Genomic DNA, 25,566 nt, shown 5'->3' with positions numbered 1-25,566 from the left:
AATCAAGGGTCAGGTCTCTCCATCCTCCCTCTGAAAAAAGCACTGTGAATGAAAGAAAGGAAATGTCCTTCCCATGCCAGTTTAGGCAGAGATGTAAGAGTGCAGGAATACCCTGGTGCTCATTTAAAATGCCAAAGACAGTGGAGAATTTGGTTCGGGCGGTGTTGTTTTGGTTAATATATATATTTAGCAAAGCCTATGTGAGGAAACAAAAGCCCATGTCAGGAAGGGCTGTGACTAACACTTCTTAATCTGCAGCAAGAAAATCAATAGCGTAGTAAAATCTCCATTGATAAAGTTACACATGTAACTTCCAATCCAACTTAGATAGGATTTAAATGCTGACAAGACCTCTGATAACTTATGAAATCCAGTTATTGACATCCTTGAGCTATGCATTATCAATACAATACATTTCATGTTCTTTCGTTGCTCATGACATGTATAAATCATTAACACCTTGAAGCTATGACTGACGTCATAGCTCTGGTAGTGATAGTTCTGGTAGTGATTGACCATTATTGGCATTCCAGGCCAGACGGGTTTGTTACCATTTACAACCCAACACTTTTGCAGGAACATCAGGATAACTTCCAGTGGGAAATGAGCAGTGAAAGCTTCAGATGCTCTGCTCCTATTTTCAGGAGAGTGAATGGCAATTTCCCATTAACATGAGATCTGTTCTTCTCCTGCTATCAAGCCATCAACTATCTGTACAGGAGTAACCTTATCAAAGCAAGACACTGCACCTTAGAGCCTGACTCACCCCGAGGCCATCTGCACAAAGCATTCAGACAAGAGCTTTAAAAACCCAACATCTTGAACTGCACGGCCAGACAGGATTACACACAATGATCTGCTGAACGTGTGGGAGACGGCCAGAAAATCTTTGAAAGCAGACAGAGGGCAGGAAATGGGAATCCTTTTGGGATCAGCTCATGACTTATCTTTCTCTATTTCAATGTTTTCAGCCATCAAACCCCAGAGCAGGTAATGCAGAGTCCAAGAGACATCAACAGATCACCGGTTGCCGTAAGAATTGGCATGTCTCCCACCTAAGCCACTGTCATGTAGAAGCATTTCTGAACTCGCCAGCCCATCTTCCTCAGCTGCTTTCCTGAGCTGCACCAGCAACATCCCAGCACTGAGGTCGTGCCATCTCTTCTTACCAACCAGAAAGAAGAAATACCCAGCCCCTGGCTGGTTTTGCTCATTTCTACCTCCATTTCCCCCAACCACCATCACCAACAGCTCCAGCTACTAAATAAACGCCCTGATCTTAGACTTCATTATCCAGGGTAGTTCCTATCCTTGATCTGCTAAAGCAGATGCACTGCTCCAGACAAACCACTGAATAGAGTTCATTTCACATTTGCCTTTCCCACTAAGGAGTCCATACGTCACTTGCCAAAGGCCATACACATAAAGTCAGCTGAACTTCCCACTGCTCCTCCTGACAGCTCGATTACCATCTTGGATCTGGAGCAAGCCGTGACAACTTAACATCTGTTTCCACATTTCATTTTTATGACACTCCAACATCTGCAGAGGATGCTCTGATTAAAAAGGAGTAAAATGATGCTTTAAAAACCTTGGACGCAATTTGCAATTATTTTCCTGAAGCCAAAGGATTACATAGGAAGTGAGGATGCTCCTCAGCAAGAGCAAGGAGTCAGTCAGCAAACATTAAAGTCCTGAATTACACATACTAGCGCAATTCCAACAAATAAAGCTTGTGCAAATCAAAGTGGATGCTCTGTCTCAAGTATTTCATTGTTTTAAGAAGCCCAGGCTCTTGTTTGATGAAATCCAGCAGTTTGTTCGTAACTTACTTTTAAGGCATGTAGAAGAAAACCAAAGGATATAAAGGATAAATCAAAGGATATTTTTGCTGTTAGATATCCGGCATCATTTCAAAAGGAAAAAAGATAGTAAGAAATGCAGTGACACTGCAGTATCACTGCAAAGAAGCAAGAACACAAGTGTAAAGTGGTGTGTGTAGCAACACAACAGCCCTTTCACTGCAGGACAAACCCTTTCCCCTGTCCATATTAAGACTCTCCTCCCTAACCCTGCCTTCTCCCTCGTTCCTCCTTCTGTGTCTGCAGACAGGGCAGACAAAAAAACCCTGTAAGAAAATCCCCTGCACTGAAGAGGCCTGTGTTCAGCACAGCTGCTGACGTTACAGTTGGCTGTCCCATAGCACGGCTGGAAGCCTGCTCTGTGTTGGACAGGGAATACCATCACACTAATGAGATAAGCATAAGGCATCAGTCGGTGCAGCATTCTGACTTACAAGTAACCTCCACTGCAAGCCAGAAGTGCAAACCCTCCTCAAGAACAGGATGTCCAGCTTTTAATCTCCTTCTAAAGTGGAGCTAAGAAGCCACTGCATGGGAAGGAAGTCAAGCCAATCAATCTGAAGACAGCCCGAGATGTTTTGGCTTTCCACCTCAGCCCAAACTGAAGAAGTTCATTTTTTAGCCGCTGTGACGCTCAGCAGCACCCCTACGCATCGTCGTAGGTGACATCCAGAAACAAACAGCTCTCCCTTTAGAGCTTGTATAAGCAATGCAGATTATCTTCCTCAAACTGAAGAGCCTGCAGAGGAAGAAGCCGACGCGGCTGGTGACAGCCGCCGCTTCCCCTGTGGCCGGACCCACGGCGGCCGCTGGAAGCAGAAGCACACATGAAGTTGAAAATGAAGTTGTCAGAGAAACTGCTTCTCCCCCTGTGCTCTGTAGGGAGGATTTTAGATGACCATCCTGCAAGAGGAGAGTCTCAAGGCAAAGTGTTAGTGCAAGACTGCCTGATGAATACATTCTCTCGCTGACCACACACTTCACCCGAAGCGCTGACTCTTGCTGCAGCATCCACGACTATCTAAAGCTCAAGGTTAATATTAGTCTGTACTTTCCTTGATTTCACAAGAGACTCAGAACGAACAGAAAATTCTTTCCTCAAGAGGTTTCGGTTCCCTTTTTTCAAACACTGCGTCAAGGACTTACGACAAGACAGTTCCTTGTCTGACACCTTCAGATCTCCAAAAGCAGACACTTGCCCGTTATTCTTGGCTGCTCAACTTAATATTCCTGAAAGTGAAAGATCAGTTATCACTAACCAGACAAAACTGAGGCCAAACCAGGATACGGTGCTGATGGAAAACCAGAGCAAGAGTTCCCTCTGGAAAGAAGTCACGTAAAGAGCTCTAAAAGTTATATTCATATAATAGAAGTATATTCAGTGCTGTGGGACAGTGTCTGGAGGGCTTGCACTAAGAGAGGTTCAACTCTATAGCATCACACATGAAAAATGCCTTTATTTAACTGTGAAACTGGCAGATTTGTCTTCTAGGACTTCCTCCTAATGCCAGAATGATGCTGGATTTGTGGAACTGCTGCTTTTTACCTCTAAAGCTTGGGAAGATAAAGGGAAAAAGGCACCAGGAAACCAGACTTGAAAAGGGCACTTCATACAGCATATTGGGAGAAATAGGACACAGTTGTGTATCCTTCAAATAAGGTTGTGTTTTGCAATATAAATATTTAAGTGCTGTCTCTTTTCCTGATCCATGCAGCTGCCAGAAACTGCAGGCCCTTGACACTGAAGCTCTCTCTGACATGGCCACATCTGTGGATGGATGTATCTGCAGAGATGAATTAGCTTGAGTAACCTGTGCCGGAGATGACAAACCAATACCTCTTGCAAAGAACTTACACCTGCTCACTCAAAAAACCCCTGTTCCCTAAAAAATAAGGCTTTGTTACCCCTAAACAGTGATGGATTGAGTCAGCAGAATGCCAAGAAACCCTGTTCCTTCCTGACATCGGCCAGGGTTGAGCTGAGCTCCACTCAGCTACAGCAGCTTCCCCCACAACTCCCAGGTTTCAGCGTATTCCATACACAGATCATCATCTGTCCCTCGCATGCCTGAACCTCCTTTTGCAAACAGAACCATTAACAAAAAGCCACCGAGACAGGCAGATCTGCAACTTCCACTTGACTCGTCTTTGCAAAACCCGGCACCTTTCAAGCACTCACTGGGGAGAACACATACAACCTGTTATAGGCTTAAACCTTACCCTGTGCAAGCAGAATGTGCAAACTCTGCTTTTAAGCAGCCACTTTGCAGCCATTTCCCTTCACAACCTCCACCATCCCCAGCAAAGAAACATAGCAAGAGGTCTCCAATGAGGAACATAAGAGAAGGAGATCCTGAAAGACCTCTGGCTCTCCGAATTCAAAACATCACTCACACACAATGGCCCGAGCACAAGGCAGTGACTATGGCTTTTCATTCCGGCTATTGTCATCTAAGAATAGCCCCGAGAGTCCCCACAACCCAGCACTGGCCACATTGTGTGCTCTCACTCTCCACCTCCCCATCCCTGAGCTATTTAAAGTATAAGCCAAGCAAGTTTCTCTTTGAATGTCAGCCCTGTCTGCGAAGTCAGAGCTAGCGCAGCCTTTGGAGGCTGCTGGGTTTCAAAACCGCTGCTCACTAACTGAGCAGCGCAGGGTGGATCTTGTGTTTAGAACAGTACTAGAGGAAGTAACGCAAGGAGGATGTCCCAACATATGAAGGACAAGGAGCTGCTGGAGCAAGTCCAGAGGAGGCCACGGAGCTGCTGCGAGGGCTGGAGCAGCTCTGCTCTGGAGCCAGGCTGAGAGAGCTGGGCTGGGGCAGCCTGGAGAAGAGAAGGCTCCTGAAGGGGAGACCTTAGAGCAGCTCCAGTGCCTAAAGGGGCTCCAGAAAACCTGGAGAGGGGCTTTGGACAAGGGCCTGTCGGGACAGGCCATGGGGAATGGCTTTAACCTGCCAGAGGGGAGACTGAGATGAGCTCTGAGGCAGAAGCTCTTCCCTGTGAGGGTGCTGAGGCGCTGGCACAGGGTGCCCAGAGAAGCTGTGGCTGCCCCATCCCTGGCAGTGTCCAAGGCCAGGCTGGACACAGGGGCTCTGACACTCACGACAATCCAAGGCAGAATTTCCATGCTCTCTGCAGGCGCGCAGAGCCAAACGCTCCTCCCAGCTCCAATCTGGGTCCAGAGGAGCAGAGAAGTGATTCATCCTCCCACTCCCCATCCAGGCTCCCGCTTCCCCGCCGGAGCTGCCAGGAGGAGCCGGAGCCCACCACCCCCGGCAGCGGGGTGCAATAATCCCTCATGGAGACAGGAGTCACTCCCGACTCCGCCGACAGTGTGAACAGTTGGTAACATTTCAATTGCTACAAACAGGGAAGGAATTTGAATCGGGACCTAAAAAAGATGACGGTTGAGTCACCCACACTGACTTCTCCCTCATTAAACTGCATTTGACTTATTCCCCATTTGCAGCTTGCTACATACAGAATCTTAGAGAAAAATATAATTAAGGAAGCCTTTAGCAAGCAAAGGAAAAAGCCACCCCCAAAAGTGGACTTATAGACACCCAGCTCCCCTCCACCTACTGTGTTCACTGGACTTCTCACTTCATTTAGAACGACACTGCCAACAGGAGAAAACTGAAACTAACCTCTCTGCAAATCAAAATGACAGCAATAAAGCCATTAGGAAGTTGCTTGGCTTGATAAAAGATGAGTTCAAGCCATGAGCCTGCAGCATTAAATGGCATTTTCCAGCCTTCCCAGGGAGGAGCCACCGCTTGCTGTTCAAACTCTCTGAAGGGGTGAGTGGATGGTTCCAGAACTGATGTACCAAAAACTGCCTCGAGCTGAGCAAAAGAACTAAAATTAACCCCCCTCGAATCCCCGCATCAGGAAGTTAATAGTAGGTGTATGAAAATATTAACTTAGGCATGGAAAGACACAGTCTGCACTGTTAGTTTATTTAGAGTAACCACATTATTAAGCCGGTTTGCCATCAGTAATAACAGACATACCCATGTCAGTGCTATGCAGAGAACATCCACTCTGCGAAACACGTTAGTGTGAAGAGTCTAACCTCAAACCAAGCTACAGCACAAAGTGATATCCCCAAGGAGCAGGCACTGCTGAAAGTTAAGCCCACCTTCATTACCAACAAGGCAAAGTGGATTTTCCTTCACTCCTGACACATCCTCCTCTCCTCAAACACACCCGATTGCTTGGTCTCCTTGTCTAGTCTAGTCCCAGCTGACAAGAGAATGAAACAAACCAGCATGAACACCTTCATGTGGCTTCCCAGCATTTGGGAGCATGCAGAAAGCTTCCTGAAAACAGGAGCTCGCAGCGGCCTCCTGACCCTCCTCTTGCTGGACAAAATAAATGGGTCAGAAACAAGAGGCAGTTCCCAGCACCAAGCAATAAAACCAAGGAGGAGGTCTCTGCTCTTGTTTGCTCTGGCACAGCCCCTCTTCCCCACAAACCCAAAACAGACATCCCCTGGGACCAAGCGAGTCCCCTCAAAAGAACCAGAGCACTTTAAACACAAGAAGAGGCCAGGGAATCATCCCTGACAAGTGTTTCCTGCTTGCTCAAGCACTGAAATACTCAACGTTCACCAACTTTGTGCTATTTAAACTGAAAACCTTCACAACACTCTGAAGCTCGACTTTAGGAACAGGGCAGGTTTGCTCCAGCACAAACTATTTCTCACAGACGTAGGAAAGTGTCACCAAAACCCCAGCACAAGAGGCAATGCAAAGAGCGTCTCTTTGAATATTCTCAACCAGCCTCTTGGAAGCTTCAAGATTTAAAACCTTTAAAGTCTATATTTGACATGTAGGACTGGTAATCGAGTATCTCTGCCAGCACTGAAGTTCGCATAAGCCTTTAACTCCTAAAAATAAATCTTAAAGAAAACATTCATTCAAGACTCAATCCCAGTGGAGCAAACAGAACTTTGGAAGCATCATCAAAAAAACTGGCACTTAAAATAGCAAACCTGTTTGTTTGTGCTCGGAAACTTCAGGGCAGTGTTGATTTCCTACTTACTACCCAAAGCATTTCCCCATGGCAGAAGTCAGGGAGGAAGAAAAGAGAAGGGAGAAAGTCAAACCCAGGGACACATTTCACCCTGGGAATCCAATTCTAGACTGTACAAACTCATTCATGGAAATTGTTTTGACCAAACCATCTGAATTGGTTTTCACAAAGGCCTGTAAGGACAGGGGGGAATGGCTTTAACCTGCCAGAGAGGAGTCTGAGATGAGCTCTTAGGCACAAGACACCTTCCACTAGAGCAGGTTGCTCCAAGCCCCTGTGTCCAACCTGGCCTTGAACACTGCCAGGGATGGGGCAGCCACAGCTTCTCTGGGCACCCTGTGCCAGCGCCTCAGCGCCCTCAATGAAGAATTCCTTCTTAATATCTCATCTAAATCTCAAAGACCTTTCCACATACGTGATAAAAACCACTCTGTAGAAGAACTGAGCACACCCATGCTCTGGAAAGTTAATGGTCAACAGGTTTTAATATTGCTGCCATAAGCTAGAAGCAGGAGTAGCAAAGCTTCAGGGGGATCTCCAGTTTGTGAACAAAATAAGCTTTGAGAGATGCACATGACTAGAAGCAAAGAGCAAAAAGGAGGCCGGGAAGGAAAAGGAACCTGTTTTCCTTGTACATCCTGAGCCCTTAGTGCAGAGAGTTGAATTTATTATTCTTATTGCTGTCAAAGACTCAAAGCAGTCCTGTAAACACAGCGTAACCTTTCCACAACAGACAGCCCAAAACCTACAAATACAAAGCAACTTTCTTTCCTACAGACACATGCAGCCATCACCCTCTGCATGCACCTCTCCATGTGAGATCCCAAAGCAACCTCCTTCTTCAAAGGAGAGGCATTGCTCTTTTAGAACTGATCAACACAGGAATAACCTCTCAGAGCACAGACAACAGCAAACCTTTCACCAGGGCCAGAATCCTTCAATTCACGGTAACAGCAAATGAGCAGCACTTTCATCCCAACCATAGCAGCTGGTTGTGCTGCTCTGGGTTTGGTAGAGGGTGGGGATGAAGGAGAACTATTTGCATGAAGCCTAATCATAAAACCACTGAAATGATGCGAGTGAGCTGGAAAAGGCAACAGAGCAGGGAGAAAATTATAGCTGCTCCCTCAGCTTCCAGTAAGTGTTTATTATGGAACTTCACAAGTTACAGATGCTGCTTTCTGGAGGAACCTCCAGCAGCAGAGAAACAACTGACATCTCATCCGCTCCATACATGTTGGTCCGGCAATCTCAAGCTCCTTCCCAAAATCCCGATGGAGCCTTCTCTCCTCCAGGACTCTAGGACTGTGTCATCTCCTATCTGGCTGCTCCTTAAGCTCCAGCTAGAAACTCATCAGTAACAAACAGACTGATAAATCACAGCAAGAATGACCAAGTGTTCAAGGCAGTGTTCAAGGCCAGGTTGGACAGAGCCTTGGGTGACATGGTCTAGTGTGAGGTGTCCCTGCCCATGGCAGGGGGTTGGAACTACACCTTAAGGTCCTTTCCAACCCTAACCATTCTATCATTCTATGTGGTGGAGTATGAGAACCACAGAATAACTTGACATTTCAGGACAAAATAAAAGGAAAATCCAAAAGCAAACACTTTCTCATTTGCTGTCACTGCTTTCAGGACACAGGACTGTACCTACAGGGATCTTCCAGAGAGGCCAGTGCCAGATTTGGTTCCTTTATTTTAAATCTGAAATGAACCTACTACCCTGAACCTCTGGGGGCACGTTTGTTGGGGGGGGGTATTTTTAGCCAAGATTTCTGTGGAGAAAGAAAGGTGGAAATTAATGGATGGAAGGAGCCCTTCACAGCTGCCTTCTGTCAAGCACATTCTGATGGGCATGGGGGACATGATTTGATCTAAAGCCTAAATAAAGATAAGCATGAAGACAATGAGTATGAATGTGTTTGGCATTAGGCAACTAGGCTAAATAAAAGGATTTCTCTTACACTTTGGGGTGAAGTATTTTATCATTACAGGCAGGAGTTAATCATATAATGGAAGGTAACAACAGCATATGGACTGATACAAGATCAAACCAACCTCAGAGAAAATACAGGCAATCTGGATGGGATGAGAGCACATGGAGGAAGAAAAGGCAGTTCAGCATTCAGTAACAAGACTTCACAGCACACAGGAAATTAAATCAACACTCAAGGGGTCCAAGAGCCGGCTCTAAGGGGTGCTCAGCCCAAGTTCTGAGTGTATCCAACAGCCCTGCTGAGCAGTGCACACATCTTTGGTCACGTAGCCAGTTCCCTGCGAAGACACTTTACATTTAGCACAGACAAACCTTTGACTGGCAAACGGTGGTACCAGAGTAACCAAGAACGAATCATGCCACAGCTCTGATTAACCCAGCGGAGACTCAGGTATTTAAGCCTCTCCCAGCATGTGTGGGTGCTGCCCATCCTTCATCTCCCTGGTTTTTCAGTTCTACAGCACAACTCATGGAAGCTCCCAAAAGCCAGAGAAAGAAAATGCTAAAAAGAAAGAAACAGAACAAGGAGTATCCAGAGTTTTTAGCCATTCAGCTCCAGGGGGAAAACACGAGAGCGCAGTTTCATTCATAGCAAGTTGAGTTTCCATCCAAACATCATTTCTGTATCCTGTGACCTTTGTAGTGCTGCATTTGTTCCTCCCTCCACGCAGTGCTGGAGCCCTTTCCCCCTCCCTTTTCCAGCTGCACGCTTTTAAGTCGTTTACTGGCAAAGCCTTTTGCTCCTATTTCAGCATCTTTCTGCAGCACTGGAGTCCACCCTGTTGAGCTGGGACACAGACAGGGATGAGCAGCCCACTATGCAGCAGAAATACCGGGATGAAGCAGGCTTTCTTCTTCAACAGATGGAGAGAACACAGCAAAGTTAGGAAGAGTTACTTTCATTAAAGAGACCAAAGCAAAACCAGGCTTCTCTCCAAAACCACTTCACAGAGATACTCGTTTATTATGTTTCTGAATAACTGGTTATCGGGATGCAGGGGAAAAACCTCCCCAGGCCTGCTCAGAGCTCTGCACCTCCGCAGTCTGTAACACCCTTGGTACACCATGGTTTGATATCTGAAATGAAGAAAGCTTCATTTCTAAACTGCCTGGGTGGTTATTCCAAGTAAAACACTTCAGGCAGCCCTCCCCACATGAACTGGGATGGAGGAAGGAGAATTCCCATACACCAGTGAGCACACAGCCACCATCTGGCCCTGTTGCCCCAGCACTGCCCAAGTTGAACCACATCTGGCAGCTCAGTGGAAGTTTCTTGGACCCATTATCCTGTCCCTGTGTAAAGTTTCTTCACATTTTAACAACAACAGTGCTAGTGAAACTTGTGAATAACTTGGTTTTACTCTTATTATTTTCCTAAAAGCAAGAATGTCACATAAGATGTGTTTTGGATACCGGATACTCTTAGCAGAATAGCAAGAGCACTGCTCAGTCCTAACCAGCACAAAGAAAAGGATTTTGTAGGAGATCTCATAACACTTCAGTGCAAATGAGCAGGAGCATCCTCAAAGACACAAGAGTAATTTATCCCACTATACTTAAACCTCACCCAACAGGCATCTTACATATTCCCCAATCATAATCATACATAACATGCCACCACCCAGAAGCTCCTTGAAACTGCCCATCAATTTGGTTTCCTCCTGCCCTCCACGGATCATTCCCTCCCTGCGGAGAAGGGGAAGGAAGGGATCAATGCTTAATAGAAGGTTGACACAGGGAAGTGACAATCCTGCCTCATCTCATTCAAATTGCTAAACCAACAAAGAGGGATTGCTGTGAAGGACTTCCTACCACAAGGTGGGTTTCCCCTTGATTTCTCACCACTGAGCCTCCAGCAGCAGGAACCGGGATCCTATTTTACTATTGCAATATCCACACACGCACTGAAGGAAATTGAATGGGCTGGTGATTAAATCATCAGCATTTGCCATGTCATCTGCTGCACCATCCACGCTGTTTCTAGAGGTGGCGGAGTAGGATGGAAGGGAAATTGGGAGGGTGAGAAATGAGAAACAGAATGGCACCTCATCCATCATTACCAAGCCTCAAGGTGCAAATGCTGGCAGGGGACAACACACACCATGTGTTACAGCAACAGCTTAAAGCCATTGATCCCTCCTTTACCGTAGGGATCAATGCTGATGTGCCCGGCAGCCAAACAAATGCAGCTTTTCAGCCTTCTCTCATGCCCTGCAGAGGCAAAAAACCAAAGAAAATAGGAAAATACATTTGGAGAATAAGCACCAGTTTGTGCTTATCACCCTCTCCCTTTTCAGGTAGCAAAGAAAAGCTGCAGAAACAAACACGTGTCCATCGCCCTGTAGTGTTTGCCTTGTGAAAACCCGCCAGTGACATGGAACTGCTTTGATTGACTGAGGCTTAGGATCTTTGGTCAGCAAACAATCGATCCACTTGTTCAGAGGGAGCAGTTTAGCAATCCTGGCAGCTACAGGGCTGTCGGGAACAAACCCCCCTTCCTCGTGGGACCATCAGAGCCTGTCCCTGCGCTGCTGTCCAAAGAAAGAGGCAGCGACTAATTCCCAGGCAACAACCAGTGTTATTTTAGGCAGATTCAATTTGAAGCCCTCCCCATCTATAAATTGCATAGCTCCGTGGCTTACTCTCTGCATGAAAACCCTTGTCCAATGACAGCAGTACAAAACCAAACCAAAAACCCTTCCCTACTTCAAAGCAGGGAAGCCAAAAGGCTCTTCCTGGAAAGTCCTACGATCCAAAAAAGCCAAGTGCAAAGTTAGGAGGACTGACCAAACAACCCTGCCACAGCACTTCACAACTGCAGATTAAAATCCACTCTTGCTTTGGAGTTCATCTCTTTATTTGGCTCCTTCTCAAGAGCCAAAAAGCCAGGAGCTGCTGATGTGCCACAGGAGAAGGCAGCTCCTGCCTAACGCAGCCGGTTTCGCAGCAATCGATGTGAAGCACAAGCTGTTTCTGCAGCATGCTGAAAACGCTGAAGACCCGAGGATTTTTGCAGCACATTTAGCAACACCTTGAGAAAGTGTTGGAGGAAGAGAGCTCATTAAAGAGAAGAGGAACCCTGCGAATGCTTTGAGAATTCCTCCTCATCACTGCCCATCCCCAAAGGCTGCATAATGCCATCCTAACATCATGCCCACGCTGCTTCAGAGCGCGAGCAGCACCCCCAGATAACTCCAGCTCTTGTAACACATGAGCCTTTTACACTCAGGATTGCAGAGGAAGTGATCTCTTTTTTCATTCCCAGCCCCTTTCTATTTGTTCCAAGCAACGATTAACTCTCACCAGGGCAGCTCCAAGCAAAGTAGCTGGCTCAGAAGCTTTAGGTTACCAACAGTAGGTAGTTACTTCCACAGAAAGAAAAATAACCTTTTAAATGGTTCCAATCCATTTGCAGCATCTGCTCAGAAACAACACCAGCTCGACACAGTTACTCTGGACCCACATGTGTTTTCTGAGTTTCCCTGACCACTACCTCGAGATTTCCCCAAAAAGAATGCCCTGTTTTGTCTTTGTAATACTGTTATTTTGGAAGGAAAGGAGAAAGTCAAACATGAAGAATGGTCTCAAAGGATGGAATTACTGCAAAGCCCAGACCCTTTCCCTGTATTATCTCATACTCTTTTCTCCCTCAGCAAATCAAACCATAACTCTGCATTCGCTTCCATCGCCTACAAAACAGTGACCACATTCAGAGAGCAGGACTCCCACGATGTTGTCAAAATTCTCTGAAAGCAAGCATGAAATCTGCAAAAGTCATACAAAAGTGAACTAAATCAAGTCCTAAGTTATGAAGATCAACTGTGCATGGCATAGCGAAAAGAACATGTGTTCAAACATACTTTCCATCTCAACAAAGGTGGAGATTTTTCACTCTTCATAAAGACAGCTGAAAACGTTGACCAGGCAAAGAGATTCTTCCAAGTCAGTTCCCAAAATGGGCAAAAATTAGTAAGCATTAAATGCAAAAAAGAGAGTCAAGCCTTTAACAGCAAAAGGAAAAGATACTGATGTGTACCCTTCCCACGAAAGGAGATCATTTAGAGCTAAGGAAAAGTGTCTTGGGGCTCCCTTAGTTGGCACTTTGGAAAACTGGCTATCGCCAGTGAAGTGTTCATAGAAACCCTACTGGAGTTACACCGGAATTCCCTCTGCTTTGGATGGAACTGCAGCACTTCAGGGGACTGCCTCCTCTGCTCAGCTTTGGTCTCCAGCCTTGCAGTTTGTGATCAATCTGCAGCAAAGGGATTTTGGAGATGAAGAGGGACGAAGGAAGACTCTGCATGCTTTCACCTCTTCCTACTCTCATTAATAAGCCATTAGGAGGAACCGTACATAGGACAAAGAAACACAAACTATTGCTGTAACATCAAACCAGCCTCCCAACAGCCCCTTCCCCCTTTCTAGCAGCAGGCTGCTTCATTGGTCTGATCCAGCTCCAAAACTCCAGGGATTAGCACTATCAAGAACTGCAGCAAACCAGATGATTCTCCAGCAACTCCATAGCCGGAGTTTGGAGCAAGTCATTGTTGCAAACAAATGGAATCACTTACACGCACAGAGTAATGATTGACTGTAAAAACCCCTTAAAAGGTAGTTTTACATTTTAAATGTAAATGGTAATCCAATACATACAAACTCAAAATCTCAAAGCTCAAAACTATTCCCGTCCAGCACCCCGGGGTGCGTGGCTGAAAAGGCCGTTTACACAGTGTGTTAAATAGGTGTTGCCAAAGAAGTGGCCGGGAGGCGAGCTGTGGCTCTGGAAAGCACACACACGTGCTGCTGGGCTGTGCAGCCGCTGCCACAGCGTGCAGTGACCAGCTGAACAGAAGACAAACACGAAAGAGAAATCATCATTTATATACCTAAGGTCAACAGCACTGAAAATCCCCAGGGTTTAGCAACAAAATACATTAGAGTGATTTCGAGTCGGTGATCTAGGGACCGTTCTACAAATACCTTCTCTAGATGAGTGCTGCATGTGCAGTGTTAACAGGGAGACTTGCAACAGTTGAGAGAAATGCCACTTTTGCTTCAAATCACCACCAAAAGCATCACATTTCCTTTCTAGCCCCCACATCACAGCTGCTCACCCAGGAGCTTGACTCCAAGAGTTTACCAGGACTAAAAACTGCCACCACCACTGAAGGTGCTCATCTGTATCGTTCAAATCAGGCTTTGCACAGCATCTAAGGCAAAAGATCCCAATCACACCAAACACAGCCAGAGAGGAAAAAGGGACTTCTCTGAAATCTGTCACCAATTTGGGGGAGATTAAAAAGGAAGTTTCAGACATTCCAGTAGCCTGAATCTGATGGGAGGCTCTGCCTGAAGCTGTTCTTAGTTGAAGACACACTCAGGTAAATACCCACGCGGGCACCTCTGCGCTGTGCTCACTCCTGCTATAAATCACCTCAACTCTTCTTCATGTTCCTGGCGCTTTTGGGGCTGCGCTGCAAGATCTGCAAGAGATGCATTTTAACCTTTGCTAGAGACGACTCAAGGGCAGGAGTGCTTTATGAACCCTCAGTGTGCAAAAGAATTCAGGATTCCATTTCTGTAGCCCAAACCGTGAAGCTATTTACTGAAGCTTTATACAAACTAATTAAATATAAGGTTCTCGCGGGACATGAGGAGAAAGAAGAGAAGAATTAAGAGATAAATCACTGGCTTTTCTTTCCTCGGCAAATGTACACTCCAATTTAATACATTAAACCAAAAATCAGTCTGACAGGCCTTGGTTGGGATAGATAGAGGCAGCATCCACATCTCACATGGAACACACTGCACAGCATCAATTCATTATCTCTGCTTTACCACAACTTGCACAAAGGAATTGGGAGAGACAATCCAGACAAGGGGATGAGCTGGAGATATCAAAGGCTCCATATGGAGACCACAGAATCTCACTTTCCAGCTTCACAGAACTCCTAATCTTTGCGAGCGCATGGTACAGAAACGTACCAAAGCAGCACTTCCCCCCCCCAGCTCCCCCCATGTCATCTTGTCAGGAGAATTCCTCCCGCATGACACGCGGCCATTGCAGAGCTTCCTCAAAGAGACGGGCACTCTCAAGTCTTGCAAGAAGAGCCCACTAATACTGGCAGCCTCTCCTCTCCTTGCCAACAGCATGGAGCATTCAAGTGCAGACAGCACAGCCACGCAACCAGAGACATCATGGACCTTGCCTGCATCATCGACAGGCAAAAGACCCAAGGTCAGGGCAGCTCCTGAGGAAACCCACCCTGTCTGTGGGTTAATTCACTTCTGCAGAAGAAAAAGTTTGTAACTAAACCTCCAGACACCAGGATCCACGGGGTCATGGACAACTCAGGTTGGGAGGGAGCCCAGGAGGTCATCCAGCCCAACCTCCAGCAGTCAGCTCCAAGATCAGACCAAGTAACTCAGGCTCTATCCAGCCTGGTTCCAGCCGCCTCCAAGGAGGGACACATGGACCAGCTTGTCCTCAACTACCCTGCACAAGGAATTAGGAAGAAACACATCACTCCCCCTGTGTCCCCTGACCACTGCACAGCAAGTTTGGTGTGTAAGAGGTAAATAGTCTCCATCTTCCGAAATTCATTTCATCCTACTGTTGATCCCCTCTGCCATTAGCTGCACACACAAACCATGGGACAAGCTAACTCCAACCCAAGAGAGGCAAAGAACTGGCTGTTGGAAGAAGACAACAGATACCTGCAGCTCATGGCCATGTGATAACGAAGAGTTTCACTCACCAACACCCTGTCAGCCCTCCACACCTTCCACAACAAAAATTACCAAGCTCATCCAGCAAGAGAAGATCAAACCCTCTACACACCAACAATCTACCAGCCATAACCAAACTATCTGTTAAATAGTTTTTGATTAACAACTTAAGGCTATTAAGTTTTTAAGCAAAGCTCAATCATTCCATTAGTAATAAATTAAAGAGCTTAAGTACATGTTGGTGGATTAATGGTTTTAAATGAAGCCTCTAAACACGGTTTCCAATGCAGAGCCAGAAAACAGTCAGCTCCCAAACACCAGTGTAAAAAAATACCTGAGTTTTCTCATCTGAGGAACAAATGATACCTTATAATTACGGAGCACACCAACACCCGATTCATCTCACTCCCACATGGCATCATTTCACAACACAAGAGAAAAGATGCCAAACAACCCATGGTCAGAGTGAACATAGATCAGGTCAGAATTTCATCAGGACACCAACATTTTTATGTTAAGGACCCTGGTGTGTTTAATGAGGAGGCAGCATCACACTTTTGGATTGAAGTGTGTCTTTAGTCCCACCTCATCTTTCCACTGTGGCAGGGAAAGCAGAACACCTCTGGAATTAGAGAAGCAAGAGGTCCCATTGCTCATGGGAGCCGGGTCACTACCCTGCTCACAGACATGGTATCTATGAGAGGTAAAGCAAGTTCCATGACGTTTTAAGATGAGTGCTTAACTTCAAAGTCTCCCCCCAAACCCCATACATAAAAGCAGAGGCATGACAATCCCTATTGCCAGAGCAGCTGGGGAAGGGTTGAAGCCACATGGGGAAGGTTTGAAGCCACATGGGGAAGGGAAGCTCCCCCTGAACTTTAAAGCACATGAGGTGACGGGGAGAGGGTTGTTCCTGTGCTGGATTCTTGAGCTGTTAGGCCCATCTCTACCCCCCTCTCCAGGGAAGCACAGGAGATGGATGAGCACCTCCCATCAGCCACGTCTGGAGTGCCCTGCACAGGGAAAGCTGAACTGCACTAGGGAGGAATATCCCAGACAAACCCTTAGATGCCCTCGGCACTAATTCAGGAAGGAAACCCCCTTCTCCCAGCTCCACATGAGCCAGTTAGACAGCCTTGCTCTTCTTAACCCCATGCTTTTACAGCAGGAACACCTTAGAAGGCAAAAAAGCAAAAAAATCTATATGCCACTACAGTGATTTGCTTTTGGGACCACATTTAGAGACTGATTGACAGGTCACTGCAGAGTTTTGGCAGTGATGGGCAGTGAAGGCTCTTCACTGTTGGGGTCTCTTTTGAAAAGGGAAAGATTTCTGATACCTGCAAAAAAATGAGAGGTGAGAAGATGCACTTTGCTAATTCTAAACCTTTGTGTCTTATTATTGCACCCAATGCACAAATATTGGGACTACAAGTTCGTATCATCACATGCCTTTTGATGGGGTAAATAAAGAAAGAACACAGAAGCCTCCAGTTTTACACTGACTTCAATCCCCATTTCCAAAGACAGCCAGAAAACAGGAATAGAAACTAAAGTAGTGAAAAAGAAACACGCTCTTCTCCATTTCTAACTTTAAGAAGCCTGAAATTAAATAAATAATCAAAATAAACTCCTACCCACTGGTAGATTCGCTCAGGTAAACCTTGTGAACAGCAGTGGCACAACTACTCGGAGGTGCAGAGCACTAGGGTCAGCGTAGGACACACAACGTGGCTGAATGATTTCCAACCAGTGAGAAATAACTAAGTCCATCACTGCAAAGCAATATTTTAATTGCCAGGTTTAATCGAGGTTTCCTGCTCCCACGGACATGGCATTTCTCTAACTCACATTGATTTAAGTCCATCAGCCCTGCCCAAGGGCCATCTTTCCTGCATGCTACAAGCATACCAAGCAAGTTTGGAGCGATTAGATAAATCATTACATCTCAGAACTTCCCACCAGCCACAGCTCAAGCCATGCCCAAGTCAGAATTATCTGTTAAATCCACGTTATCTTGAGAACTTTGCAAAAAGCAGCAGCTAAGCAGACATTTCACCATCCTTTCTTTTACCTAGGGCACATGCTAGCCTGAAACCCAGCCAAGTGGATTCTGCAGACGACTTCCACAATCATTGCAAATACGCCTCTGACTCTTTATTGCCTTCCTTATGATGATGTGATGATGGGAATAACACTAATGCATTAGTTGTATTCATTTATATACATATGCATTATATACGTGTGACTACACACACACACGCGCTGCAACCTTAAGGTGTCACACTCAAGAGCACAGCAAGAAAAACCAGGCAGTGATATTATGGAGTCACCAAGAGCAAAATCCTGAATAATGGAACTTTCTAGCACAAGCAGCTTCCCAGGGACCCTCAGCACAGTCCCTGTGGCTACCAGAGGAAATATGCTCCTCTGACACTGCACAGATTTTTTAACAGATTCCCATGATAGGAGGAGGATTAAAAAGCAATTAAGCAGCTCTCATATTTCAAACGCAAAGCCATATTTCAGAACAGCAGTCAGAAAATATGGCTCTCCGAACTCAAAAAGAAATCGGTTCCATGCTGTAAAATAAAGCCCTTCCCGTGATACCTTAAAACAGCAATTCCATAGTAGGAACCTACCCCATGGGGACGAGAAAAAGCATTGCAAACCCGATCCAGCATTGTGTTAGGAGAAAGCCCTGCAAATTCCAGGCAATCTGCAAATGATTTCTCCCTTCCCCACCCAAACATCTCCTGCAAACTCCTACAATTGCAGTCAGGACTGCGATAGCAGCAGAGATGAATATAAAACCATTCCTACCTTTAACTTGAGTGTCATATTCAGCTATGATCTCCTTATCCTTTTTGAATTTTGCTGGCGACGTCATGTTTTCTGTTCCCAAAAAAAGACGAACCTCAAACCCGATCCACCAGAACACGAGACCGAAATGCAATTTCCCTCCTCTCAATGCGGTGCCTGGATTTTCCGCTCGTCCTTCCCCCCCCCGCAAAAAGGGAAAAGAAAATAAATCAGTCCATGGAGAGAGGGTGTGAGACGAGCACAGCAGCAGCAAAATGCAGATGTGAAGAGCTCAGTGGATGGAAGAGGCGGCAGTTTTGTCTCCCTGCACCAAAACCTTTAGCAGCAGCATCAGACTAGCGAGATCCTGCAGCCCCCAAAGGCTCTTCCTGATTGCTAGCGTTAACAGCACAGCCAGGGAGTGGAAGTCCTTCCGCACAACATGTTCTCTGTGGGTTTGGTTTTGCCTTTTCCTTTTTTTTTTAAATGGGCTCAGAGATGATGTAAATCAAATCCCAGACAGAAGACGAGAAGCCGTTTTCTTTGGTATGCCTGCAAATACAGATAAAAGGATAGATACATATTATATAGATGTATAAAATCACAGCTTGCAGGCAGCAGGCACAAGCTGCACAGCCCGAATTTGCCGTTGAAAGAAAAGCTATCCTGACATTGCAAATCGTCCTTTCGGCAGGGGTTAGACCTGCACACCGGCCAGGTACCGGCGGGGAAACGCCTCAGCAGCCGCCAGCCCCTCCGGCGGGGGGAGCACGGGCTCGTTCGGAACGCGGCTCCCCGCGGAGGGAAGCAGAGGAAGGAGGTCCCCGGGGACAGGACCGGCAGTGGAGCCGCAGCATCTCCCGCTGGAACCTGCATCCAGTGACACGGGCGCGGGAACCGCAGGACCCCCCCCCCCCCGCCACGGCCGCGCCGGCTCCATCCGCAGCCGGTCCCTGCGCGGCTCCTGGGTTATATGGGGGTCCCCCGGCCCCTCGCCCGGTGTGCGGGTGGGAGCGGGGATGCGGGGGGAGGCGGGCGGGGGCCGGCCCGCGGCGGGACGCAACTTTTCTCCCGCTTTTTGATGTATTTTGTTATTTTTCCCCCCTTTTTTTAATCTCTTGTGCCAGGAGGGAGGGGCCGCGGCCCCCGCGGGAGATGCGCGTACGGAGGAAGAAATAAATAAACACGGCACCCGCCGGATCCGCATCCCGCCCGGGAAGAACAATGAGGGCGGCGGGGAGAGGAAGCGGGAGGGGGGGTCCCGGTAGGGGGGGCCGGGGCTGAGGGACGCGGCCCCGCGCCCCGCCTCAGGGCCGCGCCAAGGGGGGCAGGCGGCGGGGGCTGCCCGGAGCCGGCCGGCGGAGCTGTCCGGGGAAGCGGAGGGGACGCGGCGGCCTGAGCGGGGCCATTACCTGGGCGCTGCGGAGCCGCCTCCCGCAGCCGAGCGTCCTCCGGCCGCTGGCGCCCGCCACCCGGGTCCCCCTCACCAGCCCGCCGCCGCCCCGCCCCGCCGCGGGCCCGCCCAATCAGCGGAGACTGCTGAGTGAGAGCGACGGGAGCCACAGCCAATCAGATGGCTCTGTGGCTCAGCTTGTCCCACCCCCTTTCCCGCCGCCTGGCACTCGTAGCACCGCCCCGCAGGGCCGCGCAGTTAACCTCCGCCCCAGGGCTGCGCAGGGGCGGGGCAAGCCATGCAAACAGACAGCCGGCTTGGCCAATGAGAGCGAGGCAGGGCGTGCCTCTCCACCAATACCCAGGCGGTAGGGGTGGTGCCACCCATCTCCTCCAATGGCGTGCAAGGAGAGGGCGGGCCGTGCTGCTGAGCTCCACTAATCAGATAGAGAGGGCGGTGCCGGCGCGCCCAATGGGTGGCGGAGGTCGGGAATTCAAACTGACAGGAGGGAGCGTGGCCGTTGGCGGTGGCCGGACCGGGACTGAGGGGACTGAGGGGCGGCGGCAGCGGCAGCGGCAGCGGCAGCGGCAGCGGCAGCGGCAGCGGCAGCAGCAGCAGCGGCGGGGCCCGGCCCGGCGGTGGCCGCCGCCATGTCGGTCAGCAGCTGCACCTTCGAGGACCGGTGCGTGTCGGTGCTGTGCTGCCGGTTCTGCCAGCAGGTGCTGAGCACGCGGGGGATGAAGGCCGTGCTGCTGGCCGACACCGACACCGACCTCTACTCCACCGACATCCCGCCCTCGGGGTAAGCGCCGGGCTCCGGGGGGCGGCCACGACACACAGAGTCCCCACAGGGTCCCCACGGGGTCCCCATGGCCCGGGCGCTGCAGCCTGTCAGCCCCGGGGGAGGCGGGGTGAGCCCGCCCCGGCCGGCTCCTGCAAGCCTGCTGGGAAAGGTCCCCCAAAAGCCCCCCGTTCCACCCGGGTCTCCCTCAGCCCCGGGAAGCCACGGCGGGACAGCAAAGAGCAAAGCTTGTCCCTCACCCAGAAACCAGAGCCCTCATTTGATCTATTCCTGGGGAAGGTGAAGCCACAGGGAGTTCCTGCAGCTCCTTCCTGGAGCAAAGATTAGAAATTGAAATAAATACCTGCAAACAGAACAAACCTGACGGTGCGCTGGCTCCGGGACGGCTCTCCTCCTCCCCGCCGCTCGCGTCTTGCTTTCCCATAACAATATTTGAATACTAAGGAAATCAGGTTGCAAAATAACATGTTAATAAGACAGCACGGGTTGTAAAGGAGATAAGAAATCAAAGGTCTGGTTTTAAATGTCCTAGCCTTTAAGCTATTATTCCATAGTCTCAGCTGAGATTCACCAGGAACTAGGGCAATGTCTCTAATCAGGTTTTGGACTGACAGTGCCCTGCAGCCTGCAGTGATGAGCAGGCGTTAGTCAAGCACTGAGAGAGTTTCTGGTTTCATTTCAGAGAACTCAGGATATATTGTGGCTGCTCCATCCCTGGCAGCGTTCAAGGCCAGGTTGGACACAGGGGCTTGGAGCAACCTGCTCTGGTGGAAGGTGTCCCTGCCCGTGGCAGGGGGTTGGAACTGGAGGAGCTTTAAGGTCGCTTCAACCCAAACCACTTTATGATTGTGATTCATATAATGTCACATGGGTGTCTCTTAGTTTCCATATGAGTATGGCTGGTAGCTGATAGGAAAATGGGGTTGTGTGATCTTGGGAGAGTTTTAAAAACAACCAAACATACAAGCCTAATGGTAACATCATTTTGTGATTTCCAACCTGTGTTATCAAAACATCACAGTAGGAATCACAGCCACATCTAAACTCCTATATTTTGACTTTCTTCACATCTAGCACTGTTGATTTCACTGGAAGCTGCTATTTTACTGACATCTGCAAATGCAAACTGAAGAACATCGCGTGTTTAAAGTGGTAAGGACTCCCTTTGATGACACTAATGCCTCCTCGAGCACACCACAATATGTGCAACCCCTCCACTGCAGCCTACTGCAGTGCAAAGAGCTGAGTGCTGAGTGAACAGATTGCATTCGCTACTTCAGATGTAATGCTGCTTGATAGAAACTCAGCCCACTACTTCTGGGCTTGGCTGCCAGTCTATTTCTGTGCAAGTCCCAAGTGGAGATGTGACAACCTTGTCAGTAGTGTGAGTAGATGGGAAAGCTTGTGTGCCACCTGCCTGATTAAATGTCTGCTTCGACACAGAGATACTTGTGTGAATAAGGCCGCAGGAAGAAGTAGTTACTCATATTCTAATTAATAGAACATCCTCTTGGCAGATCTAGCTGTTGCTAGCAGATGGAACATGCTGTCACTAAAGTTCTTGGAGTTCTTTTATCCTCTTTATTAATTTCTGATATTTAAGAGTAAAAACAACAACTCTCAAAGAGCTCACAGTTAATTGAGATGATCCTTTCCACTTCATAAGCCACACTGGTGCCTGGTTCAGATTTAAACGATGGGGGGGTTATGATAGGAACACAGTATTATATTTTTTAGATAGAAATAGAGAAATATCTCACCAGAGTGTGGCTGAGAAAATAGAAAAATGGTTGTTCTAGGTCTCAACCGAGGAGAGTAGATAAGGCTTTGATAGTCTCAGTCTCACTGGTCCTACTACTGATACTCTCCCCTGCACAGTGATTCTGTACAGATGGGTGTTTCGTGTGTGATTAACTTCTGATTCTGATGGAATCACTGGGCCTCAAAAAAACAAATACCCCACCATTTGTTGGTATGTAAACTAATCTGATTACACAATTCAGGTTACTAAATGGCTCTCTATGCCAAAGATCTAAACCTTAGATATTCTGTAACTCCCGACAGATGTTCTCTATATATTTAAGATGCTCGTTTAACTATGTTCCCTTAACTTTACCAAAATAGGAGCATTACAATACCTTGGCTATTTAAACATTAGCTTGAGCTGCAAAAGCCAACAACATCTGTCTTTTTGGGTTTATGTTGCTCATTATTTCCCTTGTCTTTCTAGTGGTAATGTTGTTGGTTATCATGTGATTTCTCCCTGCAAACCTTGCCTGCTCTCCTGCAATAACGGCCACTTCTGGATGTTTCATAGCCAAGCAGTCTTTGGCATCAACAGACTAGACCCTTCTGGTAAGGAACACTTATGTTTCCTTCTCTTCCCTAAAAATCTTGAATTCCAAGTCCTCCTTCTACTGAGGCATCTCAGTATAGTTAAAGCATCTGGAGGGAGCGTAACATATGGAGGTGTAAGGCAAGTGTTACAGTGCTGCTAATCTCATGAACTACTTGTAGTTGCAGCTCCTTTGTAAATGAAGATTTCTAAGTGGAAATTTATCTTCATCAGACAATTTAACTTGCCCCTTTTGTGGGCAGAAGTCAGGATTTTCTGAAGCAATATTACAAAGGAGTATATACACAGCCACCAGCTGCTATTTATAGCGGCATGTATAGCTCTCCTGGGCTGTTAGGCAGCTGCCCAAGGGACACGCTTTGGGTGAGTCATGTTGTCACTTTGCCCCTATATAACCAGGTCCTCATTAGCTCAATAGGAAGTTGCAGCTCGTGCTAGTTAGTTTCTACAGGTAGGTGTTGTTTGGATGCCAAGTGTCAGGAATCATTTGCCTTGAGTCCTCAGGAATGCATAGCGTTCTGACAAATCATCCCTCCTCCTTGCAGACAGGAGGAACTTCTTGTCTAAACCTTTCAGTGTCACCCTGTCTTTCAGATCAATGCATTTCAAAATAAATCAGTCACAAGGGGATTATCAATAGCTACATGAATGAGCTATATAAATGCATCTGTGGGCAGGGACTTATTCTCCGAATGATGCTGTAAACACCACCACTCGAGACCACTTTGGAAGAAAAGTAGGAAATAGTCTCAATATATTTATCACGAAGGTGACTTACCAGGTTTTGCAATGACTGGAGTCGTTATTTTCTCTGAAAACAGAGTTTTACAACTTAAAAATAACGTCACAATCCAAAAATAGTTGTTTTCTTCTTTTCCTTCTTCCCTCCTTTGTCTCCTTACCTCCTTCCCACCAGGTGTCAATGTATTGCTCTGGGGCAACTTGCCAGATTTGGAGGAGAGCACAGATGAAGATACATCCTGCATCTCCGAGGAGGAGTATATCAGATAAATATGATCTACAGGATACTACAATATCTTCCCTCGATTCGTTGCATTGCTGCTTGGCTTGGATTTTTTTTCCTGCTAACCCATCAGAGCTTAAATAATACAGGAAACCAGGAAATCTGGAAAACAATCCTAAAAAAGGAACATCTCATCCTCCTCTTTCACTGTCGCCTTCCTTCGGCTCTTGGAATCTGCCTAGTGTGTATCTTCTGCCTACAGACACACGCCTTGGTTGGAGCTGGAAATGCAGATGGAAGCTGCATCTACATTAAAGTCTCAGCAGCTGATAATCCTTCTTAACTGTATTTTGTTACTTCTTTACTAAAACAGTATTCACAGTTGTAAATACAGCTTAAAAATCTTAAGGAACAGTCAGTCTGGTTGATGAAGTTATGAAAGAGCTCTGCTCTTGTGGTCAGACACACCACTGCCCAGAGCTTCTGAGCACCTAAAGCTGCTGAGTAAGTGGCTGAAAGGATTGGAGCTTTGGCTCTAGGTTTGGGCTCTCGTGCTTGTTCTCTGGGCATCTGGAGCATACTAGGATGCTCCTCGATGTAGACTCAGGAACTATCCTATAGTCTTCCCATCTGCTTTCAGTACTTTCAGGATCATGTTTCTGTAGAGATCAGGTTCAGTTCCCCCTCCCTGATAAACCCCAACTGCTGCAGTTACTTCCTGTCTAATAGAACTTCAAGGCTACACATGGTTTAGTGCGAGGTGTCCCTGCCCATGGCAGGGGGGTTGGAACTAGATGATCTTAAGGTCCTTTCCAACCAAAACTATTCTATGATTCTTTTTTCTTAAGGTCAACAACAAAATCCGTCCAGTTTTAAATGTTATTTTTTTACCTCTTGCAGGGCAGATATCCCTCCAAAAGGGGAACTCTGTGATCAGGTCTTAGAGAAAGAACAAAAAGAGATCAGGATAAATGCTTGGTGTTCATACCTAACCTTACATCTGAAGTGTACAGACAATCCTATAAGAAGTAAAGGATTCAAAGCTCATTATCCAAGTTGTTACAGCCACAGTATTTAACTTAAGAACCAAATCTGTCCCCTTCAGCTAGTCAGCTGAAGGATCACCCTTAGGAAACTCAAAGGTACGATCATGGAAGAGAGCAGAGCACAGCTGAAAATCTGGGTCGGTGCAGAATAAATCGTTCTATAGCCTCTTGTGATATTTGGAAGAGGTGCAACGAGGACAGATCCAAGTTGTCTTAGTATTTTTTACTGCATGTTATATATTTCCTAATTAATGGTACTACCTCTTCTGCACTGTTTAAATGTATATTGGTATATATTTGTATGTGTGTGTGTGTCTTGGTTTGACTTCCTGTGTTATGTCTGCTCATAAAATAAAAGGCTTGGACTACATAGTCTTCTGGGCTGTAGTAAATATGGAGATACAATGAGATCAGATAATCAAAATGATGAAATAGCAGCTTGTACATGTATTAAACTAATTATTAGGTTCTTTATGATATTGTTTGAGAGAAGCCTCGGACAAACCTGATAGTTTCTCAGCCATAAAGGTGTTTAGTCAGTTAACTCTTCTGTAACACAAGACTCCATTTGTTTTC

General features: G+C 47.1%; 2 protein-coding genes across 5 annotated transcripts in view; one reads left to right on the top strand and one right to left on the bottom strand.

The window, feature by feature from the left end:
* Window positions 1–19,943, bottom strand: part of SRGAP2 (SLIT-ROBO Rho GTPase activating protein 2) — a 98,996-nt gene extending 79,053 nt beyond the window's left edge. For 3 of the 4 annotated variants that reach the window (XM_030473428.1, XM_030473430.1, XM_030473431.1), the window contains exons 1-2: window positions 19,842–19,943; window positions 18,451–18,981 (exon numbers count right to left, since the gene is read on the bottom strand). In XM_030473428.1, coding sequence (XP_030329288.1) covers window positions 18,451–18,517 — 67 coding nt within the window. In that variant the 5' untranslated portion in view covers window positions 18,518–18,981; window positions 19,842–19,943. Of the gene's footprint in view, window positions 1–18,450; window positions 18,982–19,100; window positions 19,303–19,841 lie in introns of those variants that run through there. The other variant, XM_030473429.1, reaches the window with a different exon arrangement.
* Window positions 19,944–20,325: 382 nt separating this feature from the next.
* FAM72A (family with sequence similarity 72 member A) lies at window positions 20,326–24,277 on the top strand. Its single transcript, XM_030473427.1, has 4 exons — window positions 20,326–20,624; window positions 21,699–21,776; window positions 22,855–22,979; window positions 23,897–24,277. Exons 1-4 carry the CDS (start codon window positions 20,473–20,475, stop codon window positions 23,989–23,991), a joined length of 450 nt encoding a protein of 149 aa, XP_030329287.1. The 5' UTR covers window positions 20,326–20,472; the 3' UTR covers window positions 23,992–24,277.
* The last annotated feature ends 1,289 nt before the right edge of the window (window positions 24,278–25,566 follow it).

Source organism: Strigops habroptila, chromosome 18, assembly GCF_004027225.2.
Source record: "Strigops habroptila isolate Jane chromosome 18, bStrHab1.2.pri, whole genome shotgun sequence".
NCBI lineage: Eukaryota > Metazoa > Chordata > Aves > Psittaciformes > Psittacidae > Strigops > Strigops habroptila.
The sequence above is the reverse complement of the archived record's forward strand: the minus strand, read 5'-3'. Positions and strand labels throughout refer to the sequence as shown.